This window comes from Argentina silus, assembly GCF_951799395.1.
Source record: "Argentina silus genome assembly, chromosome: 18".
NCBI classification, from domain to species: Eukaryota; Metazoa; Chordata; class Actinopteri; order Argentiniformes; family Argentinidae; genus Argentina; species Argentina silus.
The window spans coordinates 16,164,216-16,185,662 of record NC_139672.1 but is presented as its reverse complement, the minus strand read 5'-3'; the positions used below and the strand labels follow the sequence as shown (position 1 = coordinate 16,185,662).

Here is a 21,447-nt window from a genome sequence, read left to right as displayed (position 1 = left end):
TAGGAAACAGTCTGCACTTTAATCTGTTTGTGGATTCTTTTTGAGGAATGCGTTACATGACCTTGCAGTTCGTTTTTAGGCACGGTTACACGCGGACAGAATAAAGCGGTTTATGTGTTATGCATTCATTTACACTTCTTCATTGGTGAGCATGCCAATCACGGCCATTCAGTGATATATGCCTGATAGAAATGTTACAGGGTTTTTGTTTTTTTTGTTATATCAGCGATGTGTGTCAACCCTGATTCAATGAATTACATGTTGTCGCTGTTCGACACTGCCAGCAAGCAGACATGTTTGATAAGTAGTGTATTCTGGTAGGTAAAAGGTTACTCAAACCCCCCCCCTCCCCTTCGGACATGTAGTACATCACCCGAATGTGTCTGACTGTGCAAGTGTTGTTTTCTAATACAACAGAGTTGATGAGCCTGTACCAGGGGAGGCTGGTGGAGGTAGAAGTCGGAGGACGGGGCTCACTGGAACGCACGGGACGGAATGAGGGACGGTATCGAACACCCGTTTGATCTCATTCTGTTCCGTGCGTTCCAGTGAGCCCTGTCCTCCGATTTGTACCTCCGCCAGCCTCCCCTGCGATAAAGATACTTACCTGTCATTCGGTGGTAGATAAAATTCTACGGTTGTGAATGTGTCCCTCTCACTCTGACATAACTATGGTAATGTATTGGGACATGGTGGGGTGGGGGGAGATATGAGGGATGTTGTTTCTACTGAAGAGAGGGTGGGATGTGTTCTGTATGAGCTGTCAGCCTTGATAAAAACATGTGGCATTTTACCCTCGTCAGCTGTCTGTGGATTTGTCTTTGTGTGTACTCGACACAATAACAACCCCTACTGTTAATAAAGACATCTTTTCTTTATTTGAAGCTTTAATAAGCACATGTAAAAACATTTAAAACAAAAGCTTAAGTATTTACAGGTTCTGTTGATTGGAAACAGAGTTTACATTGTAGTGGCATCACACTGTCTACTATACATAACATTGCTGGCCGTGGAGGCAGTTTGATTCCATTCCTCTTTCCATGTAATACAATAAGCCCGTCCTCAGATTTCTACCTCCACTGGTCCAAATGAAGTAACTTTCAAATACTTTGAACTTTCAAGAGTTTGCTTGAGCCTGGCCTGGGGTGCCAGATGGGTGGGGTTTCGACTTTTGGGACATTTCCATTGGTTCCGTCGTGCCAGACAAACTTGGATCGATGATTTCAAATACGATACGAAGCCAGGTCCGGGTCCATGCTTTCTGTTTCAATAGGCTTTGCTGACGTTGAAAACTCCCACCTTATTCAAGAGGACACCAGGGGGAGATGCCCATCTGTCAACCCCTATAGAGTGAATTCATACAGGGAAGGGTCTGGGTCATACTAAAACATTAAGTTACACTCATGCCTGTGTAATAGCACATGTGTTAACATGTTATTACATAGTAATAACGGCTGACTCTGTCCTGGTCGACTCAGCAGGGCATCTTCAGAAGCGCACATTCCGTCAACAGCATCAGGGTAGTAGTGATGTAGTTACTGCTTGAGATCTGCAAAGAATGAAAAGGTGTAATTAAGACAAAATAATTAACATCTATCAGGGGAGGCTGGTAGAGGTAGAAATTGGGAGGATGGGTTCATTGTAATGCAAGGAATGGTATCAAACACATGTGCCCCCGTTGGAGAATAGTCTATTGTCATGTATTATATGGTCTGTCAAGTATTATAATTTGGAGGTTTTTTATTTTATTTTTTAAACTCTGTATTTCAAAATAAATTTGTAAAATGAAAAGAGTACCATACCTTGATTTTCCCCCCATGGCGAGCAGAACCCAAGGTGGTGGAGACCTGCTTCAGGGACCCGGCGGACAGGTCGATCCTGAAGTGTCTGAAGAAGTGTGACTCCAGGCCTCTGATGAAGCGCGCCACCTCCTCGATGCCCACGCTGTCCTCCGCGCTGTCCTCCTGCCGCACGCTGTTCCACAGCTCCCACGCGTCCTGCGGCTGGACGCTGTACGTCACGTCCATCGGGGGTTGTGTCGGGAGGGTCCAGACCAGCTTGAGGTACCGGATGTTGTTGGTAGGGTGGCACCCGGTCCACAAGGCGGCCAGCCACTGGAGGTTGGTGGAGTTGATGCCCAGCGGGCCGAAGTAACAGTCGAACGTCCTCCGGAACCACGCCTTGACCAGCTGCGTGAGGGACTCCGCTCCGCTGCTGCAGAAGAGGGGGAGGCAGACGAAGTCGGGGGGGAGCGAGCGGAGGTAGTCCTGGTCGCCGTTGACGCACGTCAGCCAGCCGCTCCACACCACCTTGGGAGCGTCGTCCTTCGTGGCGAACGCAGGCTTGGAGTGAATCTGGGAGAGCGAGAGCGACAGAGGCCATTGGCTACCGCATTCAAGGGAGTCCACAGAGTAGTAGAGTAGTGTGGGGTGTGGCTGTACTACCGCCTAATGTGCAATTACATTTAAGACGTGATATTGAAAAGTGGGCTAGTTCAATTCTTGTTATGATTTATCAGGAGGATAAATATAAATGGTTAAGAAGACGGCAGGCAGACTAGATCTTTACCTGAATCAGACTGTAAAGACTCACACTTAATAATAATAATAATAATGCATTTATTTTGTATAGCGCCTTTATCAGTACTCAAAGACAATTCCATGGAGAGATCAATAACACATGGATAAATAAAAAAGCACAGTCAGTAAAAACAAAAATAAAAAATAGTTCAAGATTAAAAGCAAGTTTAAAAGGACGGGTTTTGAGGGACCGTTGGAAGGAGGAGAGGGAACACCTACTTGTATAAAAACGGTCTGCGCGTCCTTATCAGCCTCCGACAGGCCCAGGACCGCTGAGAAGCTGACCTTGAAGCCGGACTCCAGGCCCACCTCCACGGCCAGGCCTTGCTGCTTCTCCGACAGCATGAAAGCGGCCAGCTGCCTGGAGTACGACTTCAGCTGAGTGTGTCGGAACCGGTACAGCGGCGTCACGTACGACAGCTGCCACTCCTTCTTCACCAGAAGCGCCACTTGCTCCGGGTCCACATGTCGCTACCGGGTAAACACACACACACACCGATCAGGGTTGCACCACAATGGTCTCGCCGCCTTCAATAATAAACAGACGTGAAAAATGCGACGGTCTCAACTGTCTATCGTTGAGACATTCAATCTAAGTATGCAATCTATGCTGAGCTGACATTTAAAAGAGTTGACCTCCCACCAGTGTCACTGCACTCTGCACTTTACACTCACCTTTGACATTGCTGCTAATAATAATAATAATTCCTGCTGCTACATTCATTGTCATGACAAATACACGGAACTTGAACAAACATGTACGATTGTAACTTGGGTGACTTACTGTGATATCACGGGACTTCGGAGCCCTTCGACTCGTCGGTATCCGTAAGGCCGTCACCTGGCCTGGCGTGTAGCCGATGTGTGAAGCCGCCTCTCCGCCGCAGCTTCGCCAGGATCGCCTGTAGCTCTTGCTTCGCCTTTGCACCAGGACCTTGCGGAGTGGAGTCTGCGCAACGCTGGATAGAATAAGACATCTTAGTCAAGTAAAACAATGTTGCATGAAAGGGGCAAGCTCTGATCAAATGACTTCATGTGTTGTTTAAGTCGGCCAGTAGCACAACAACCAGCAAGCTGCCTCTCCTTCGCCAGGCTGTAGCTTAGCTACCTAGCACAGATCCAGCAGGCTAGCCAGTCTTTGCGGTTTTCTATGTCAGCTATGTCGGTTGGACTAAGCAAGCTTGTTGTGAATCGAGATAAAGTCATCAAAAATGCAATAGAAACAAGAAAACACATTAGTTGAACAGGAATATGTAGGTAGATGTAATGAACGCACCTCGCCCGCGCTTCCATGACTGGGACACAACAACACAACAGACCCGAACCAGGAAATGGATTTGAACATCGCGCTCTCCCAGCAGCCCACTGCGAGGAGGACAGTCGATCACTGCATCATCGAACTGTACAGTAACGTCCTGAATGTGATGTTCACTAAGCCACGACGGAGACGTCAACATGCACATATAAACGCGATAGTGTTTCCATACAGATAAAACGGAAACGTTTTCTAAATTAGGTTAGAACGGATAACGTCTTGAAAAACGATCGATTTTTCTAAACTTAACTACTTTGGTCCAAAACAACGATGACGCATTTCCCCCGCCCCCACCACGTGTTACAGAAACGGATCAGAAAATCCCGGATCTCTAAATGCTGCGGATCGACCTGCCGTGTTCTTACTCCGCACACAAAGTGCATCCAAGTGAATGAAGACTTGTGAATGCTGCCCGCTTGTCTTTACTAGGAGGTATGGACGAAATCAGAAGCCGGAACTTCAGTCACTAAAGAAACAAGACATTTGGACCTAATTGACACCATGCAACCACAACTTCCACCCCAAGTTTGACAGTACCTTAGATCTGACGTAATGATTGTCAGCAACTGTATGATACGATTGAGTCTTCATTAATGACTGACAGCCACTTGTTTAATGCTATTGAAAGGAGCCTAGACACCCATGTGCAGCAATCAGACTACCGGCAAGGTTAGGTGACAGTAGCATTGCATGGTATCGAATTAGAGCCAGCGAGCTGTCTTCTTCTTATTATTATTATTATGAAAAATGGCGAGTAAAAGCAGAGTAGCGCTGCAGAGGATTCTCCTCACGTTTAGAAGAGAGAGCAGGGCATATTCGCTTTGGCGAGGGACAACAATCTCTACGGCCAGTCAAGGACATCTGACCGAATCTTGCGCCAGGCACTGGAATTGCCCCCTCAAAGTCTGCAAACAGTTCACATGCACCGCCGCAGGTACCACTGATTTATTTGACATAAGATTGTCGGTTTTGTTCTTCGATAGTGTTCTCCTATCAGTTGCTTTAACCCAGGCACTAACACAAACGGATTCACCTAATAATCAACTACAATACCCTGAAAGCATTTGATAAGTTGCTTCAGGTGTGTGAGTGCTGAGGTGAAAGGAAAGCATGCACACCAGAGGAGGCTGGTAGAAGTAGAAAAAGGAGGACAGGCTCATTGTAATGCATGGAACGGAATGAGCCGGTCCTCCAATTTCTGCCTCCACTGATGCACACTTCCGCTGTGAGTCTCCAGGACCATCATTGAAGAATAAGAAGCAACATTTCGTTCGGCCTTGTCTTTTCAACTGAGTTTGTGTTATGAATTAATCTCAAGCCTAACACTGGCAGACTAACAGCTAGTGACAGAGACTAAAGAGTGACTGTCTTTGTGTTTCCAGGTTCCAGCAGTCTGTCCCTGAGGAGTCACACCTGTGGGGAACTAGGACCCGCCCATGTTGGGGAGGAAGTGACACTTTGTGGCTGGGTTCAGTATCTGAGGTTTGACATGGTTCTATCTGTTCTCATCACTCTGTTTGTTATGTTCTGTTTCTACTCCTGTTCAATAGCCACAGCCATGCCATGCCATGCCTTATAATCAAATGGAAAGACATTGCCTATAATTGCCTTTTGCCTGTACCGATTCTAACAGTGTTGATGTGTTGTTGTTGTTGTTGTTGTTCTCTCTCAATCAGACAAGATTTGTTTGTGATCCTGAGAGATTTCAGCGGCTTGACTCAAATTCTCATCTCTCAAGAACAGGTAGGAAGGTTTTGTAGTTCTGTGACGCATTCCAAAACACTAAGTCTTCAATGGAGATTTTCCATTGACAGTGATGTAGTCCAGGACTCGGCTTAATCCATGTCTGCGAAACTGCGCCTGTATATTACAAGCATTTTCACAATATACATTAAACTCTGACGCACATGGTATGCCATATATTTGAAATTCTCTGTGTGACGACACATTTTCGGTATTATTTTATCTTTTTGTTGTAGTCCAAAAGTCACCTGAGAGAAGTCTTGTCTGACCTGACGCTTGAGTCCGTCATCAGAGTGAAGGGGACAGTGAGGCGAAGACCAGAAGGACAAGAGAACAAGGTCAGTCTGAGAGGTGACAAGATGGCCGCTGCGTCCCCCAATTCTTCACCCTTTACCTTGAAGGGTACACTTGTTCACTCCCCTAAATCAGTGGAGGCTGGAGGGGGTAGAAATCGGAGAAATCGGTCCTTCGTTACCTCAGAGGAAAGGGTGGAAGATTGGGAAGCGGTGGAGGAGCAGCGTTCTGATGGCTAGAGCTTCATCGCTAACCAAAGCGGTTTCCGTGACTCCTTCTGTTGTTTCCGTGACTCCTTCTGTTGTTTCCGTGACTCCTTCTGTTGTTTCCGTGCCAACGGTAGGCGATGCCGACAGGAGAGGTGGAGGTCTGTGCCGAGAGCGTGGAGATCCTAAACCTCTGCCGGAAGCTTCCGTTCGAAATCAAAGATATCGTGAAAGTGAGTCCTTACACTTCACGACATCAAACACCGACACGAACGAGTTATCCATGATTACGTTTACATTATTATACGCCGTTGTTTTGTTCAATTTCAGTGTGTTTTACCACTGTGTTTTCCAGAAATCTGAAGGCCTTCGAATGCAGTACCGGTACCTGGACCTGCGCTCGTCCCAGATGCAGCACAACCTGCGGCTCAGGTCCCAGCTGGTGATGAAGATGAGGGAGTACCTCTGCAACGTGCACGGTAGGGCCAAATCAGGGGAGGCTGGCGGAGGTAGAAATCGGAGGACGGGCTCATTGTAATGCATGGAACGGAATGAGGAATTCCACTGCATGCGTTTGAAAAATAAATACTATACGAAGCCAGGTCTGTGCTGTTGTACTGTGTTTGGGCTCATTGTTTTTTTCTGTTTCAATAGGCTTTGTTGACGTTGAAACTCCCACCTTATTCAAGAGGACTCCAGGGGTAGGTGCCCTTCTTTCAACCCCTATAGAGACTCTGATTGGGGTTGAATTCAAGCAGCGAAGGGTCTGGGTCTTACTAAACATGAAGTTGCACTCAGGCCTGTGTAATAACACATGTATTAACATGTTGTTACATAGTATGTTCATCTCTTCTCTCTTTGTTTAAGTTTAAACTAGAAATACAAGAAAAAGTTTAAAAAAAATAATAATACAAATGATCTAGAGTTCTACATTACTACACAAGTGTAGAACAATTGACAGATATTTTATATAATAAAGAAAATAATAGTACATCAGGGGAGGCTGGTGGATGGAATGGAATGGAATGTATGGAATGGAATGGAATGTATGGAATGGAATAAGGAACGGTATCAAACACACGTGTAACACACCATTCCATGCATTACAATGAGCCCATCCTCCGATTTCTACCTCCACCAGCCTCCCCTGTAGCACACCTAGAGTGATATGCGTCATGCAGTAATTCCTCTATGCCGTTCCTCGTACACCAGTGAGGAGTCTGTTCTCTCCTCACGTTTGACTCTATTTCCCAGGGTGCCAAAGAGTTTGTAGTCCCGACCAGAGAACCGGGCCGGTTCTACTCCCTTCCTCAGAGTCCACAGCAGTTTAAACAGCTGCTCATGGTGGCCGGGATTGACAGGTAACAACGAAACCATTGTTTTCCAATAAATCTCCACAGGTGTTGTTACACCGCTGATGCTCTGGGCCTGTGTTCAATAGATCCACAACTTTTGTACGGGTAAAACCTGCTTTGGCAGAGAGTGGTTCTGTTGTGGGAGGTAGCGGGGGGAGGGAGGGGGGGGGGGTAAACAACGCCTTGTGATGTACCAGGCTCAAAGAGGGATGAGCAGGTTTCTTCAGAGGAAAATTGTCATTACGGTGTTCACAGGTGGATTTTGATCTTCCAGGTACTTTCAACTGGCTCGTTGCTATAGAGATGAAGGCTCCAAGCCAGACAGACAGCCGGAGTTCACCCAGGTAACGCCTTGATTAACTGGGAACAAAAACATGAACTACTTCAGAACGGAGCAGACAGAGGAAAGTTTTGCTGATGCAAATAAGCGATGAACAGTTTTAATGTGGTCCCCATGTCTGACTCCCACATGGCTCCATCTGTCAGAGGCCCTCACGGGCAACGCACACACACACACACATACTCCCACAGAATTAAAATTCTCTCCTCCTCTCATGTCTGTGTCAGCGTCAGCGTCTACAGTTCCGCTCTCTCTCTCTCTCTCTCTCTCCCCCTCCCCCCCCCCATCCCTCAGTTGGACATTGAGATGTCCTTTGTAGATGAAGCTGGGATCCGTGGCCTGATCGAAGGCCTGCTCCAGCACTGCTGGCCCGTGGAGAAGGGGCCTGTCAGTCCTCCCTTCCCCACCATGACGTATGACCAAGCTATGAGGGACTACGGGGCAGACAAGCCAGACACACGTTTCGGCATGAAGGTCTGCTTCCTCTCTCGTACTGGTCCACTGCTTCCCTGGTTGTTGTTGCAAATGAGAGTAGCTCTCAGTCAGCTGACTAAACTAAGGGATACTTGTAGATTAAAAATGTAAATGTAGAAGCTGTAAAAACAAGGGGGCTGGGCCAGTAATAATCATTAAAAATAAATGATAATACTTCAAAAAACGGTTACTGTTTTATTGCATGTTCTGTTCCGTTTTGGGGGAGTGCTACAAAGGAAATTCTGAACCTGTAGTTTAGCATTGGAATGCTAGCATTTAAAACATGACTGTATATTTATCTCTTTATAATAGCTTGTGGACATCAGTGAAGTATTCCAGAACACTGAAATACACTTCTTCAAAGAGGCCCTCGACCAACCAGGGGGCTGTATCCAGGCTGTCTGTGTCCCTGACGGAGCTGTAAGAACTGTCTATCAAAACGCCACGTTTCTTTTCCAGCAGACTGTGATTGTTATTTGAGATTCAAGTCGTGTCATGAGCACGTGTACAAGATGTCAGCTTTGTCTTTTTTGAGTTTCAAATACACATCCATCCCCCTAAGGGTTGTCGTAAGACTTTCGGATCACAGCATCGCTGTGTTTTACATTTTCTTCCCCTCACAGAAACATTTGAAGGGCAAATATTTGGAGTCCCTGAAACAAACAGCCAAGACCCAGTTCAGTCAGGTACGTCTCCCCCCCGCCTCTCCTCTCGTCACTCAACAAACCGCCGCTCTTCACACGAGACGCAGCAAAACAGAACAGACAGTTGGCCGTGAAATATTAATGTAAAATATGATCAATAGATCAGAGTGATTGTTAAAGGGATGGCCTGACGTAGCGTATAGAGTATTTTGCCCCCGGGCAAAGGACGACACCTCACCCAACCCACAGTCAGGTGGATCCCACAGACCGTCTCTGGAAGCGAGCAAGATGATTGGAAAAATGCACAACTAATTTGTGACTCCATTACGGCTAATGATTTATTGGGCTTAGTAATTCATGGTTTAGGAGAGAGCGATGCATTAAAACCAGAGGCGGCTTTGAGCGTTTCAGGCTGCCTCCTCAGCCCACCTCGGGGCGAGCTGCTCCACATGAATACCAAGTAAGACAGTGTTTTTGTTGTTTTTTTCCTCTCTCTTCCCCTCCCTCTCTGTGTGTCTCTCCCCCTCTCTTTCTCTCTCCCCCTCTCTCTCTCTCTCTCTCTCTCTCTCTCCCTCCCTGCCTCCCTTCCTCCCCCACTCTGTATCTGTCTCTGTCTGTCTCTCTCTTTCCCTCTCCCTCCCTCCCTCCCTCCCCCCTCTCTGTCTTTCTCTCTCCCCCTCTCCGTCTCTGTCTCTCTCTTTCTCTCTCCCCCCCCCTCCTCCCCCCTCCATCTCAATTTCTCTGTCTGACTCGTAGGATGTGAGTGTGGTGTTGGTGAAGGCAGATGGTGCATTGAAGGGGTCCGTGAGCAGGCTGTTGCCCACCCCAGCCAGGCAGCAGCTGGGACAGATGGCCGGGGCCAAACCTGGGGACCTGCTGCTCATTGCTGCCGGGGTCCAGGACAGAGTGGTTGGTTCAACTTCACACTCAGACACCCTCCCTCCTCCTCATCTCCACATACCTCCACATCTCTTTTAACGGACCATTTGGCTTTGTATTCGTCGGTATCAGTGGTGGTGTTGGTGGTGTTGGTGGTGTTGGTGTTGTTGGTGTTGTTGGTGTTGTTGGTGTTGTTGTTGGTGTTGGTGTTGTTGGTGTTGGTGTTGGTGTTGTTGTTGGTGTTGGTGTTGGTGTTGTTGGTGGTGTTGTTGGTGTTGTTGTTGGTGTTGGTGTTGGTGTTGTTGGTGTTGTTGTTGGTGTTGGTGTTGTTGGTGTTGTTGGTGTTGTTGGTGGTGTTGTTGTTGGTGGTGTTGGTGTTGTTGTTGTTGGTGTTGTTGTTGTTGTCTAGAACTGTGTCATGTGTTTTATTGTGTGTGTGTGTGTGTGTGTGTGTGTGTGTGTGTGTGTGTGTGTGTGTGTGTGTGTGTGTGCGTGCGTGCGTGCGTGCGTGCGTGCGTGCGTGCGTGCGTGCGTGCGTGCGTGCGTGCGTGCGTGCGTGCGTGCGTGCGTGCGTGCGTGTACATGCGTGCGGACCCCAGGAAGAGTAGCTTCCGCGTGGGGAACAGCGAACAGGGATCCTGATAAACTCAACTCAACCCACCCCTATGGGAGTCCTCTTTTAAAACTCTAGCGCTTCTCAAAAGATGCGTATTGCAGTGCAATTGTAAAGTGAATATACCGCCCCTTTGTGGTGGAAACAGTAAGCGATGTGGTCAAAGAAGTTCTCTGAGGGTGGATAGATGAGATGAAATGGTGATGGTCGTCATAATTCATTCATAACAGAGTGTGATGGGCTTTTCTGTCTCTTTTTTTTAATATTAATGGAATATTACATTTATTTTTCAAGGCCTTTATGCGCCTCGGTACAGAGGATGTGGCTGCCCTCACGGAAAATGATAGATGGTGTTTTGTTAAAAAGGAAACAAAAAAGCAACACACTCTGATGTGCCCGGATCAATAACAGGCTTTTGTGGAAAGGTTGTGGAGGGAATTGCAATCGTATGCCACAATCTGGAAGAAAGAGAGAGAAGAGTCCGCTCTCGCACGATTTAATCAACTGGCATCACAGATGAGTGGGAGACAGACCGCTGCAAGGCAGCAAATTAAAATAATGATGTTTTTGACGTGGACATGGAGCGTTTCACCTCGATGGGAGAAGCCGGGTCTATTACTTTTTAACAGCTTTCAGATTAGACTACCCTATGCGTGTGTGTCTGTGCATGTGTGTCTGTGTGTCTGGGCGTGTGTGTCTGGGCGTGCGTGCGTGCGTGTCTGTTTGTGTCTGTGTCTGTGTGTTTGTGTGTGTCTGTGAGTGCGTACGTGCGTGCGTGTCTGTTTGTGTCTGTTTGTGTCTGTGTGTGTGTGTTCGTGTGTACGTGTGTGTCTGTGTGTGTGTGTGTCTGTGTCTGTGTGTTTGTGCCTGCCTGCGTGGGCGAAGAAGAACCGATAAAGTGATATTGTATCCCCCCCTCTCCTCCCACAGCGCCCCCTGCTGGGGTCGTTACGCCTCCAGTGCGCTGAGCTCCTGGAGGGGCACGGCGTGGTCGTACGAGACCCGGCGGCGTTCCACTTTCTGTGGGTGGTGGACTTCCCGCTGTTCCTGCCTGGCGAAGAGGACCCGGAGCAGCTGGAGTCAGCCCATCACCCCTTCACCGCCCCCGTCCCCCAGGACTCCCACCTCCTCTACTCACAGCCTCACAAGGTTGGTTGGGGCCCGCCGGAGCCGTAGGGGGGCTGGGCTGTACCAACTCTGCCCAGGCCTGGTCTACTGTAGGGGGGCTGGACTGGAGTTTGTTCTGTTTACTGTTTGGTACAAATATGAGAAGTCTAAAAGAATTTAGTGCTGATGTGGTTTTGGATTTGGAACCAGAAACAAAATAGGTAATACCTACAACCAAAGTTATACTGTACAGTAATACCTACAACCAAAGTTATTTACCCGTGTTATACTGTACAGAGTTGCGGCTGCAGCCCAAATCTATCAATGTACAGAACATAGCCTCCCCTCTCACCCCCCTGTTCTCCCCCTGGTGGACGTGGCAGGTCCGTGGGCAGCACTATGACCTGGTTCTGAACGGCAGTGAGGTCGGAGGAGGGTCCATACGTATCCACAAGGCCTCGGAGCAACGCCACGTCCTGCAGAACATCCTCAAGGTAACGGAAACACATGGGGAAAAGGACAGAAAAAGAGAGAAAACAGAAATGGATTTGGTTATGTTGTGCTTCCCCTCAAAGTGCTTCTAATGGGCGGTAAACTCACCTCATCCACTAGCTACCCCTGTGTAGCCCCTGTCTGCCTGTCTGTCTGTCCGCCTGCCTGCCTGCCTGCCTGCCTGTCAGCCTGTCTGCCTGCCTGTCTGCCCGCCTGCCTGCCTGTCTGCCCGCCTGCCTGCCTGCCTGCCTGCCTGTCTATCTGTTCATTTCTATTAGGAATGAGGACACGCCAGCCCAGATGCCATTTACACTGCAATCATAGCCTCCTGAAGTAAACGAGATAAACATCTTCAATCACAGGCCTCCCATCTCCGCTGCTTCTTTATCTGGAAGCTTCTGAGCTCCTCCTCCTTGCTTCGCGGACTTTAGGGAGAACACATGTTTCGGTGCAGTAATTAGACAGTGGACCTATTGGGACTCTACTACGATTGGATCAGCGGAGGCTGGCGGAGGTAGAAGTCTAGCTATCCTGGAGGCCGGCGGAGGTAGAAATCGAAGGACGAGCTCATTGTAACGTGTGGAACGGAATGAGGAATGGTACGCCCCAGGGATCCCACTTAACCCTTTTGTGTTGTTGTTGTTGTTTTTCAGGAGGATCCAACTCTCCTCTCTCACCTGCTGGAGGCCCTTGACTCGGGGGCGCCCCCTCATGGCGGGATCGCGTTAGGTACGCAGCTTCACCTCTTCACCCTTTTGTTCTTGGCCACCGCCTCCCTTCCTTGTTTAGGGTTCTCCCCAAAATAATTTAATGAGTGTGTTGAGTGTTTCTGCGCCACGCTGTGAACTTGGCGGCACCACTATGCAAACATTTCAAGGCAAATTAAACTATATATTTAGTAATTATAGAGTAACTATCTGTATTAAACTATATATTTAGTAATTATACAGTAACTATCTTTATTAAACTATATATTTAGTAATTATAGAGTAACTATCTGTGATCGCCAACAACATTGTTGAAAGCGAAAGCGTTACGACATTCCTCAGTGAATTCTGTGTTTTAGCTGTATTTTTTTGCGCATTTTGACATGAATAATTGCGAGTCTGGTGTTTAAAATGCGATCCAGCGCCACGCTGTTCAGAAATCCTGGGGAGAACACTGTTATTGCACCTTCTCCACCTGCACCAACGCAGAGTAAACCACACCTTTTCTTTTGAGTGATGAATTCTCTAAAACTAAAAACCTCCTGTTTGTCTTTGGTTCCAGGTCTGGACCGCCTGGTGTCCATCATTGTCGGAGCCCCGAGCATCCGGGACGTGATCGCCTTCCCCAAGTCCTTCCGGGGTCACGACCTCATGAGCCACGCCCCGGCCGAGGTGTCGAAGGAGGATCTGAAGGCCTATCACATCTCTGTCATCTGGCCTGCCAAGGGAGAGGGAACCCAGGGGAAGTGAGACTTAACGTTGTTACTACAATTGAGAGAAGAAGAAGAAGAAGAAGAAGAAGAAGAAGAAGAAGAAGAAGAAGAAGAAGAAGAAGAAGAAGGAGGAGGAGGAGGAGACACCATCTCTGTTCATCAGGGGAGGCTGGTGGAGGCATAAGTCGGAGGACAAGCTCATTGTAATGCATGGAATGAATGAGGAATGGTATCAAACATACTTGTTACAAGGAGCCCGTCCTCTGATTTCTACCTCCACCAGCCTCCCCTGCTGTAAACCTTCAAGCTGCATCCCTAGACCCCCTACTGCACCTGGGAATAGAGAAACACTCAGCTGCCACATTTTCAGTCTCGCGTGCCAGTCTCAAAGACTCAAAGACTTCTCTTTTTTGTATTTCTATCGGGGGGATCTTGGAAAGAGACTACTAGAACTACTAGAACTACTAGACTACTAGACTACTAGGACTACTAGACTACTAGGACTACTAGGACTACTAGACTACTAGACTACTAGACTACTAGGACTACTAGACTACTAGAACTACTAGGACTACTAGACTACTAGGACTACTAGACTACTAGACTACTAGAACTACTAGACTACTAGGACCTTTTCCTCAAGCTCTCATCAACGTTGACGTTTGTTGAGGTTCCAGAGGTTCCAGATGTTCCAGATGACTCCATTTGTCAAGTCTTTGCCAGCTTGTACGCTGTATCTTCTCAGAGGCCGTTCCTCTGTTGGTCACAGGGGAGGCTGGCGGAGGTAGAAATCGGAGGACGGGCTCATTGTAATGCATGGAACGGAATGAGAGAGACAGAGAGAGATAGTGAGAGTGAGAGACGTGTTTGATACCATTCCTCATTCCATTCCCGTCCTCCGATTTCTACCTCCACCAGCCTCCCCTGGTCGATCAGACCACTGTCTATGTGTGACTATAAACAGTGTCGTCAGTAAACAAAGTCATGACTTGATGAAATGCTTGGTCTGCGCTCATCGCTGTCTCTGTGATCACTTTGCTACAAAACGCTACCCTGTCTTCAACAGACGGCTCATTTTCTTTGTGTTATTCAGGTGCCAACAGACGTTGAGAAATAAGTGAGGCATCCAGTAGGGGGCAGCATTGATTCGTTTGGTTTTTAGACTTGTTTTTTTTCCCCAGCTGCAGGTGCCCTTATCTAGGACAGGCCGACATTAACGGAAGCAATTAAGGTTAAACACATTCCTCAAGGGTACAAACACAGCACCCTCACAGTACAGTAAGCCTGCACGCACGCTGAACCCGCAACCTGCGGGGTCACCCAGGACGGCTCCTCACAAACCGCACCACTGAATCAGTCCAGCCTTGTCCATCACCTCAGATGAGTCTCACCCTTTATCAGATTGAGTTCTACATAGATAATAGATGGTTCAGACGGAGAGATGGGGAGGCTAGTCTGGGAATGTAGATGACTTCGTCTTGCTAGCAGGAGGAAAGTGTACACAATCCCCTTCTGACTGCTGAGTTATTTCAGGCGGACTGATGTAACCTCTGTGTCGTGCCGTACACACACACACACACACACACACACTCACACTCACAGTACACACACTCACTCACAGTACACACACACTCACTGTACACACACACTCACTGTACACACACACTCACTGTACACACAGTACACACACATACACTCGTACACACATTGTTCAGACAAACACACACACACACACACACACACACACACACACACACTGTGAAGTGTAAACTTTACTTCTACAACAGCAGCTGTCTGCCCACACGGACACCTTCGCTAGGAGACAGTTGCTAACGTCGGTGCTGGTGGGGTTACCACGCAGATGTTCTCATTAGTGCACCAGAAGCACAGCCAACAACACTTCCTGCTTGTCCTGAGCTTGGCTGCCATTTAGACTGTCGTCTCGGGGGTAAAGACAGGAGAGAGAAGAGAGAGAGAAAGAGAGAGAGATTGAGAGGAGCTCTCCAGGTATCTTTGGCGAATACAGAGTGAACTTCAAACACCATCCTTCTCTTGCAACCACCGGCCCCTGCATCCTAATTCCAACACTTTGTTCCCTGACCTACATGGATTTAAAAGCATAGGGCAGGTGTTACTGTCCTGTAAGCATGAGCAATCACACTGATCCCATGCTGTTGAGTCCATGTGGAGTGGTGAGGAGCTGTACTTGCAGCACTTCAGGGAGGATAATGGGGAACGGAGATGGAGTGAAACTAAGGAGAGTGGTCCGTCTTGACTCCTCGTGTCAGGGCTTAAGAGCACGAGAGGGAACAAAAAACACGCCTCTCTCAGAGAGTCAACCGATGCCAGCGCTCCATCCAGACCTGCAGCCGCCGGGCTGCACCTGTTCCGGTTCCTCCTGAGGGGAGTATCTCTTCCTCTCTCTATCTCTCTCTCTCTTTCTCTCTCACTATTTCTTTGTCTTTCTCTCTCTTTCTCTCTCACTATTTCTCTGTCTTTCTCTCTTTCTCTCTCTCTCTATCTCGTGTGTGTGTGTGTGTGTGTGTTCTCTCTCTCTCTGTCTCTCACTATTTCTCTGTCTTTCTCTCTATCTATCTCGTGTGTGTGTGTGTGTGTGTGTGTGTGTGTGTGTGTGTGTGTGTTCTCTCTCTCTCTCTCTCTCTCTCTCTCTCTCTCTGTGTCTCTCTTACACTTAGTGTAAAACAAACCGCATTGCGAGGCTAGTGACCGTGTGGGCAGGAACAGTGTCTTCATACTGCCCGTTTGTGTCTCGGTCTAGCAGCTGTTGAAGTGAATTTATTCACAGTCACTGCTGGCCAAATTACCTGTGGTCCATGGACAATTATATGTCAAACACAGAAGGGCAAGGAGAGGACAATGATGTTTACCCTCAGTGAAATGGTGTGCAGATGAAATGGTGTGAAATGGTGTGGGCTCGCAAGTTGAAAAAGTAACACTCCCCTCATACAACAATGACTAAAGTATAATTATAATGAATTCCAACTCAGTGTCCCTGAATTTAATGAGTCTCTCTCTCTCTCTCTCTCTCTCACTATCTCTCTCTCTTTCTCTCTCTCTCTCTCACTCTCACTGTCTCTCTTGCTCTCCCCCCTCCTCTCTCTCACTCTATCTCACTCTCTCTCTACCCCCCCCCCCCCCCCCCCCACTCCCACCCTCCCTGTATAATACTTCCAAACACATTGTAATCTCTGTGGGCAGCAGTCTCTGGAGTGTAATCCGGGTTGATGTGGACCGGGGGGGTTGGTTCCTCCCGGCACCTCGTCAACAAGCCCAGGGATAATGAGCTTTTTGACACTGCTCTTCTCCCTAATGGCCATTTGTGACGGAAAGAAAAGCTCTTGAGCAAAAAATAAACACAACGCAGCAGTCTGGGCCGGGCGCAGGCGATCCACAGCCAGATTAGCTTGCTTGTCCACGCCTTGAAGCCCGGATTCTTACAGAGAGTCAGCTGTTGAAGTTGTTTTCACTGGCTTGTTTGTGTGTCAGGTAATAAATAAGGTACATCCACAAAATGTTTACTCTATGTGTGTATTGTTCATATCATTGACGCTGCAAACCAATAATTGATGTGTCTAGACTTGGTGTGGGTTATGTACACACCCGTACTTGTTTCATCCATCTTAGGTTTGAGGGTTTTTTTAGCGTTTTTTTAGCGATGCCAAGCACACAGCTGTAGGAGCTATCTTTTTATCATGTCACATTTTTGGGTTTCCATTCCCTGTGACAGATTGAGATCCTGCTTTCTCTCTCTCTCTTCTCTCTCTCCCCCCTCTCTCTCTCTCTCTCTCTCCTGTCTCTCTATGTCCCCCTCCCCTTCTCACTCCCTCTCTCTCTCTCTCCTGTCTCTTTATCTCCCCCTCCCCTTTTCTCTCCCTCTCTCTCTCCCCCCCTCTCTGTCCTGTCTCTCTGTCTCCCTCCCCCTTCCCCTTCTCTCTCCCTCTCTCCCCCCCTCCTCTCTCTGTCTCTCTATCCCCCTCTCTCTCTCTCTCTCCTGTCTCTTTATCTCCCCCTCCCCTTCTCCCTCCCTCTCTCTCTCCCTCCCCACCCTCCTCTCTCTGTCTCTCTCTCTCTCTCCTGTCTCTCTATCTCCCCCTCCCCTCACCACCCCCCCCACACACACACACACACCCAACTTTCTCCTTATCTCTCTCCAAGCCGTCCGGATGTTTTGAGGCTTATATGATGGATTGTCTGTCATGTCAGTGTCTGTCACATTCTGTCAATATTGCAGCAGCTTGTGTTACACTGTATGCTAAGAGACCTGCATGCACTGTCACCCACAGGAAGGGATCCAGGGTAATGGATTCTGTGGGCAAATAGAAACCAATTGACTATTCAGTATTGACGGTATATTTACCAATGAGAATGGAGTTCCTGGAGGATGTAAGCCGTGTGGATTGTGTGTGTGTGTGTGTGTGTTTGCGTGTGTGTGTGTGTGTGTGTGTGTGTGTGTGCACCATTGATCAAGGCCTCAGTCATACAAGTTTGTATGAGAAATGTCAGCATCTGATCGATTGTACCATTCTGAGTAAACAGCTTTTTCAAGCTTATCTCAAAATTCATAAATGGGGGCAAACAACAAAACTGAATAAGATAGTTATTTGTTACCCCGTTTAATTGGATGTGTTTCTTTAAAGCAGGCTACAGTACGTATACAACATCTGGTATCATTTGCAGTAATCACGCAATCTGTTTCTTGCATATCACCCATTTAGTGGTTGAGTCCTCGGGGGGGAGGAGGCATAAAGGCTTGTTAAGTGGTTACAAACATAGCCAAGATTGTTTGAATCGCAATGTGATCAATATCTCTTCTGCATCTTTACGAATGTACAGCCCGGCCTAATGTTTTTTAGAGTTGAATTCAGACTCAATATGGATCTTTCATTATAATCCTGAGGGTGTAATCATATTTCAATTTTAGTGGAAGTAATAGTTTTGTTGCTCCTTGTTGATAGATAATAGTTGCCTCTATATCTTGTGCAAAGGGCTACCTCACGGTGAAGCTTCCATCAATTAGCTATCGACACTTAGGAGCCTGATTGATACCGGCATTAATAATTCAGTAGCAGGATACGTTTCTTCGGGAGGTTGTATCTGTTTTCCGTCTCCGATCTGCACATTAAGGAGCAGGGCTGTGGCAGCTAGGCGCACGGATAGCTGGCCATTCCAAAGGATTGATTGAGTCAAATCATTATTTTCACTTTACAAAATGTCTATTGCTATTATGCAGAATCCGTAAACACATCAAATACCTAACGTTCTTTTTTTTGTCAAACTTAATTGTTTTAAAATAATAATAATAATAATATTTCACCAGCATTTAGTTTAGTACTGTGTTCCTAGTCTAGGCTAGTACTGTGTTCCTAGGCTAGGCTGGTACTGTGTTCCTGGGCTAGGCTGGTACTGTGTTCCTGGGCTAGGCTGGTACTGTGTTCCTGGGCTAGGCTAGTACTGTGTTCCTGGGCTAGGCTGGTACTGTGTTCCTGGGCTAGGCTAGTACTGTGTTCCTGGGCTAGGCTAGTACTGTGTTCCTGGGCTAGGCTGGTACTGTGTTCCTGGGCTAGGCTGGTACTGTGTTCCTGGGCTAGGCTAGTACTGTGTTCCTGGGCTAGGCTGGTACTGTGTTCCTGGGCTAGGCTGGTACTGTGTTCCTGGGCTAGGCTGGTACGGTGTTCCTGGGCTAGGCTAGTACTGTGTTCCTGGGCTAGGCTGGTACTGTGTTCCTAGGCTAGGCTGGTACTGTGTTCCTGTGCTAGGCTAGTACTGTGTTCCTGGGCTAGGCTGGTACTGTGTTCCTGGGCTAGGCTGGTACGGTGTTCCTGGGCTAGGCTAGTACTGTGTTCCTGGGCTAGGCTGGTACTGTGTTCCTAGGCTAGGCTGGTACTGTGTTCCTGTGCTAGGCTAGTACTGTGTTCCTGGGCTAGGCTGGTACTGTGTTCCTGGGCTAGGCTGGTACTGTGTTCCTGGGCTAGGCTGGTACTGTGTTCCTGGGCTAGGCTGGTACTGTGTTCCTGGGCTAGGCTGGTACTGTGTTCCTGGGCTAGGCTGGTACTGTGTTCCTGGGCTAGGCTGGTACGGTGTTCCTGGGCTAGGCTAGTACTGTGTTCCTAGGCTAGGCTGGTACTGTGTTCCTGTGCTAGGCTAGTACTGTGTTCCTGGGCTAGGCTGGTACTGTGTTCCTGGGCTAGGCTGGTACTGTGTTCCTGGGCTAGGCTAGTACGGTGTTCCTGGGCTAGGCTAGTACTGTGTTCCTGGGCTAGGCTAGTACTGTGTTCCTGGGCTAGGCTGGTACTGTGTTCTTGGGCTAGGCTGGTACTGTGTTCCTGGGCTAGGCTGGTACTGTGTTCCTGGGCTAGGCTAGTACTGTGTTCCTGGGCTAGGCTGGTACTGTGTTCCTGGGCTAGGCTGGTACTGTGTTCCTGGGCTAGGCTAGTACTGTGTTCCTGGGCTAGGCTAGTACTGTGTTCCTGGGCTAGGCTAGTACTGTGTTCCTGGGCTAGGCTAGTACTGTGTTCCTGGGCTAGGCTGGTACTGTGTTCCTGGGCTAGGCTAGTACTGTGTTCCTGGGCTAGGCTAGTACTGTGTTCCTGGGCTAGGCTAGTACTGTGTTCCTGGGCTAGGCTGGTACTGTGTTCCTGGGCTAGGCTGGTACTGTGTTCCTGGGCTAGGCTGGTACTGTGTTCCTAGGCTAGGCTAGTACTGTGTTCCTGGGCTAGGCTGGTACTGTGTTCCTGGGCTAGGCTGGTACTGTGTTCCTGGGCTAGGCTAGTACTGTGTTCCTGGGCTAGGCTGGTACTGTGTTCCTGGGCTAGGCTAGTACTGTGTTCCTGGGCTAGGCTGGTACTGTGTTCCTGGGCTAGGCTGGTACTGTGTTCCTGGGCTAGGCTGGTACTGTGTTCTATTAGGTTGTTGAAGTGGTTGAGGAGGGACTGTGAGCAGAGATTGTGTGGAGAAACTAGACCTTTTAAAGAGGCTTTGTTGAGAGTAAGAGTGTCATGAAGCGTTTCCACCGTGGGACTTAACACCAGTGTTTGGCCTAAAGGCCCAGACTTTTGTGTTTACATCTCTGGGGAAGGGCCCCCCCCCCAAAAAAAAGTTCTAGGCCGTGGTCTCGGTGGAGCTATCCTGACTTGGGGCATAAGAGATATTTTTAGAACTTAGTAGTTTACTTCTCTTCACTCGCCCCCGAGTCCTCTGGATCACCCTGAGTGATGGAGACACTGAACTCCCCCCAAAAATAACACCAGTGCTCAATCCTCAAAAAAGACCGAAATGGAACCCAGTCCTGATGGAAAAGCGCCACAACTGTAGTCATACACACTCCCCTGTGTCCCGGGACATAACAACGGTAAAATATTGAACTGTTCTTGAACTGGTATCAGTCAGTTTTCTTCCGCAAAAAGAGGCCTGAAAGTAAAGTATCTCATAAGTTACAGCACGCAGACACAACAAGCATCCAGAGACGCAGCGAAGCGTGAACGTACTAATCAGGTTTTCTCGTGAGTTGGGCTCTGCCCTGTTATCGTCAGCGACATTGTTCCCTCTGCGACGCAGGGGCGGTATTACAAGCAGCAATAACACTTAGCGAGCTGGCTTGTATTAGATTTATTAAAAAGATCTGGTGAAATGTACGGCGTCCTGGGATTGCTCCTGCTACTTAGGCGTCAGGTTTAGTGAATACGAAGCAGCAAAGGACAGACAGAGTCCCCAGGTGGTGGTAGGCAGCAGAGTGATGCCAGTCTCGCCCGAGGCAGGTCAAGGCATCGAGGAGACGCTGCGTTGTGGTGATGGACTCAGGGACGGGTGGACAGACGGACACAGCACAGTGCCAGGGGAGGCTGGCGGAGGTAGAAATCGGAGGACGGGCTCATTGGTAATGCACGGACACGGAATGAGGAAAGGTATCGAACACGCACGCTCCTCATTCTGTACCATACATTACCAATGAGCCCCGTCCTCCGGTTT

General features: G+C 48.3%; 2 protein-coding genes and 1 long non-coding RNA gene across 3 annotated transcripts; 1 reads left to right on the top strand and 2 right to left on the bottom strand.

Annotated features, from left to right (window-relative positions):
- Positions 1-586: 586 nt before the first annotated feature.
- Positions 587-3,892, bottom strand: cenpl (centromere protein L). Its single transcript, XM_083689940.1, has 5 exons — positions 3,856-3,892; positions 3,364-3,538; positions 2,799-3,050; positions 1,803-2,354; positions 587-1,549 (listed from the first exon to the last, which is right to left on the bottom strand). The coding sequence occupies exons 1-5, from the start codon at positions 3,870-3,872 to the stop codon at positions 1,475-1,477; spliced, it is 1,071 nt and encodes a 356-aa protein (XP_083546066.1). The 5' UTR covers positions 3,873-3,892; the 3' UTR covers positions 587-1,474.
- Positions 3,893-4,339: 447 nt separating this feature from the next.
- Positions 4,340-13,498, top strand: dars2 (aspartyl-tRNA synthetase 2, mitochondrial; the record flags this gene model as incomplete). The annotated part of the gene is made up of 17 exons (XM_083690346.1): positions 4,340-4,828; positions 5,277-5,376; positions 5,571-5,637; positions 5,874-5,975; positions 6,275-6,370; positions 6,493-6,616; positions 6,792-6,838; positions 7,392-7,498; positions 7,767-7,836; positions 8,127-8,306; positions 8,619-8,726; positions 8,930-8,992; positions 9,707-9,859; positions 11,373-11,591; positions 11,933-12,043; positions 12,695-12,770; positions 13,311-13,498. Exons 1-17 carry the CDS (start codon positions 4,642-4,644, stop codon positions 13,496-13,498), a joined length of 1,998 nt encoding a protein of 665 aa, XP_083546472.1. The 5' UTR covers positions 4,340-4,641.
- A 297-nt stretch (positions 13,499-13,795) lies between these two features.
- On the bottom strand, positions 13,796-14,363 carry LOC310819120. Its single transcript, XR_014554755.1, has 3 exons — positions 14,067-14,363; positions 13,966-14,006; positions 13,796-13,913 (listed from the first exon to the last, which is right to left on the bottom strand). It is a non-coding gene; the product is annotated as an uncharacterized lncRNA (long non-coding RNA).
- Between the last annotated feature and the right edge of the window lie 7,084 nt (positions 14,364-21,447).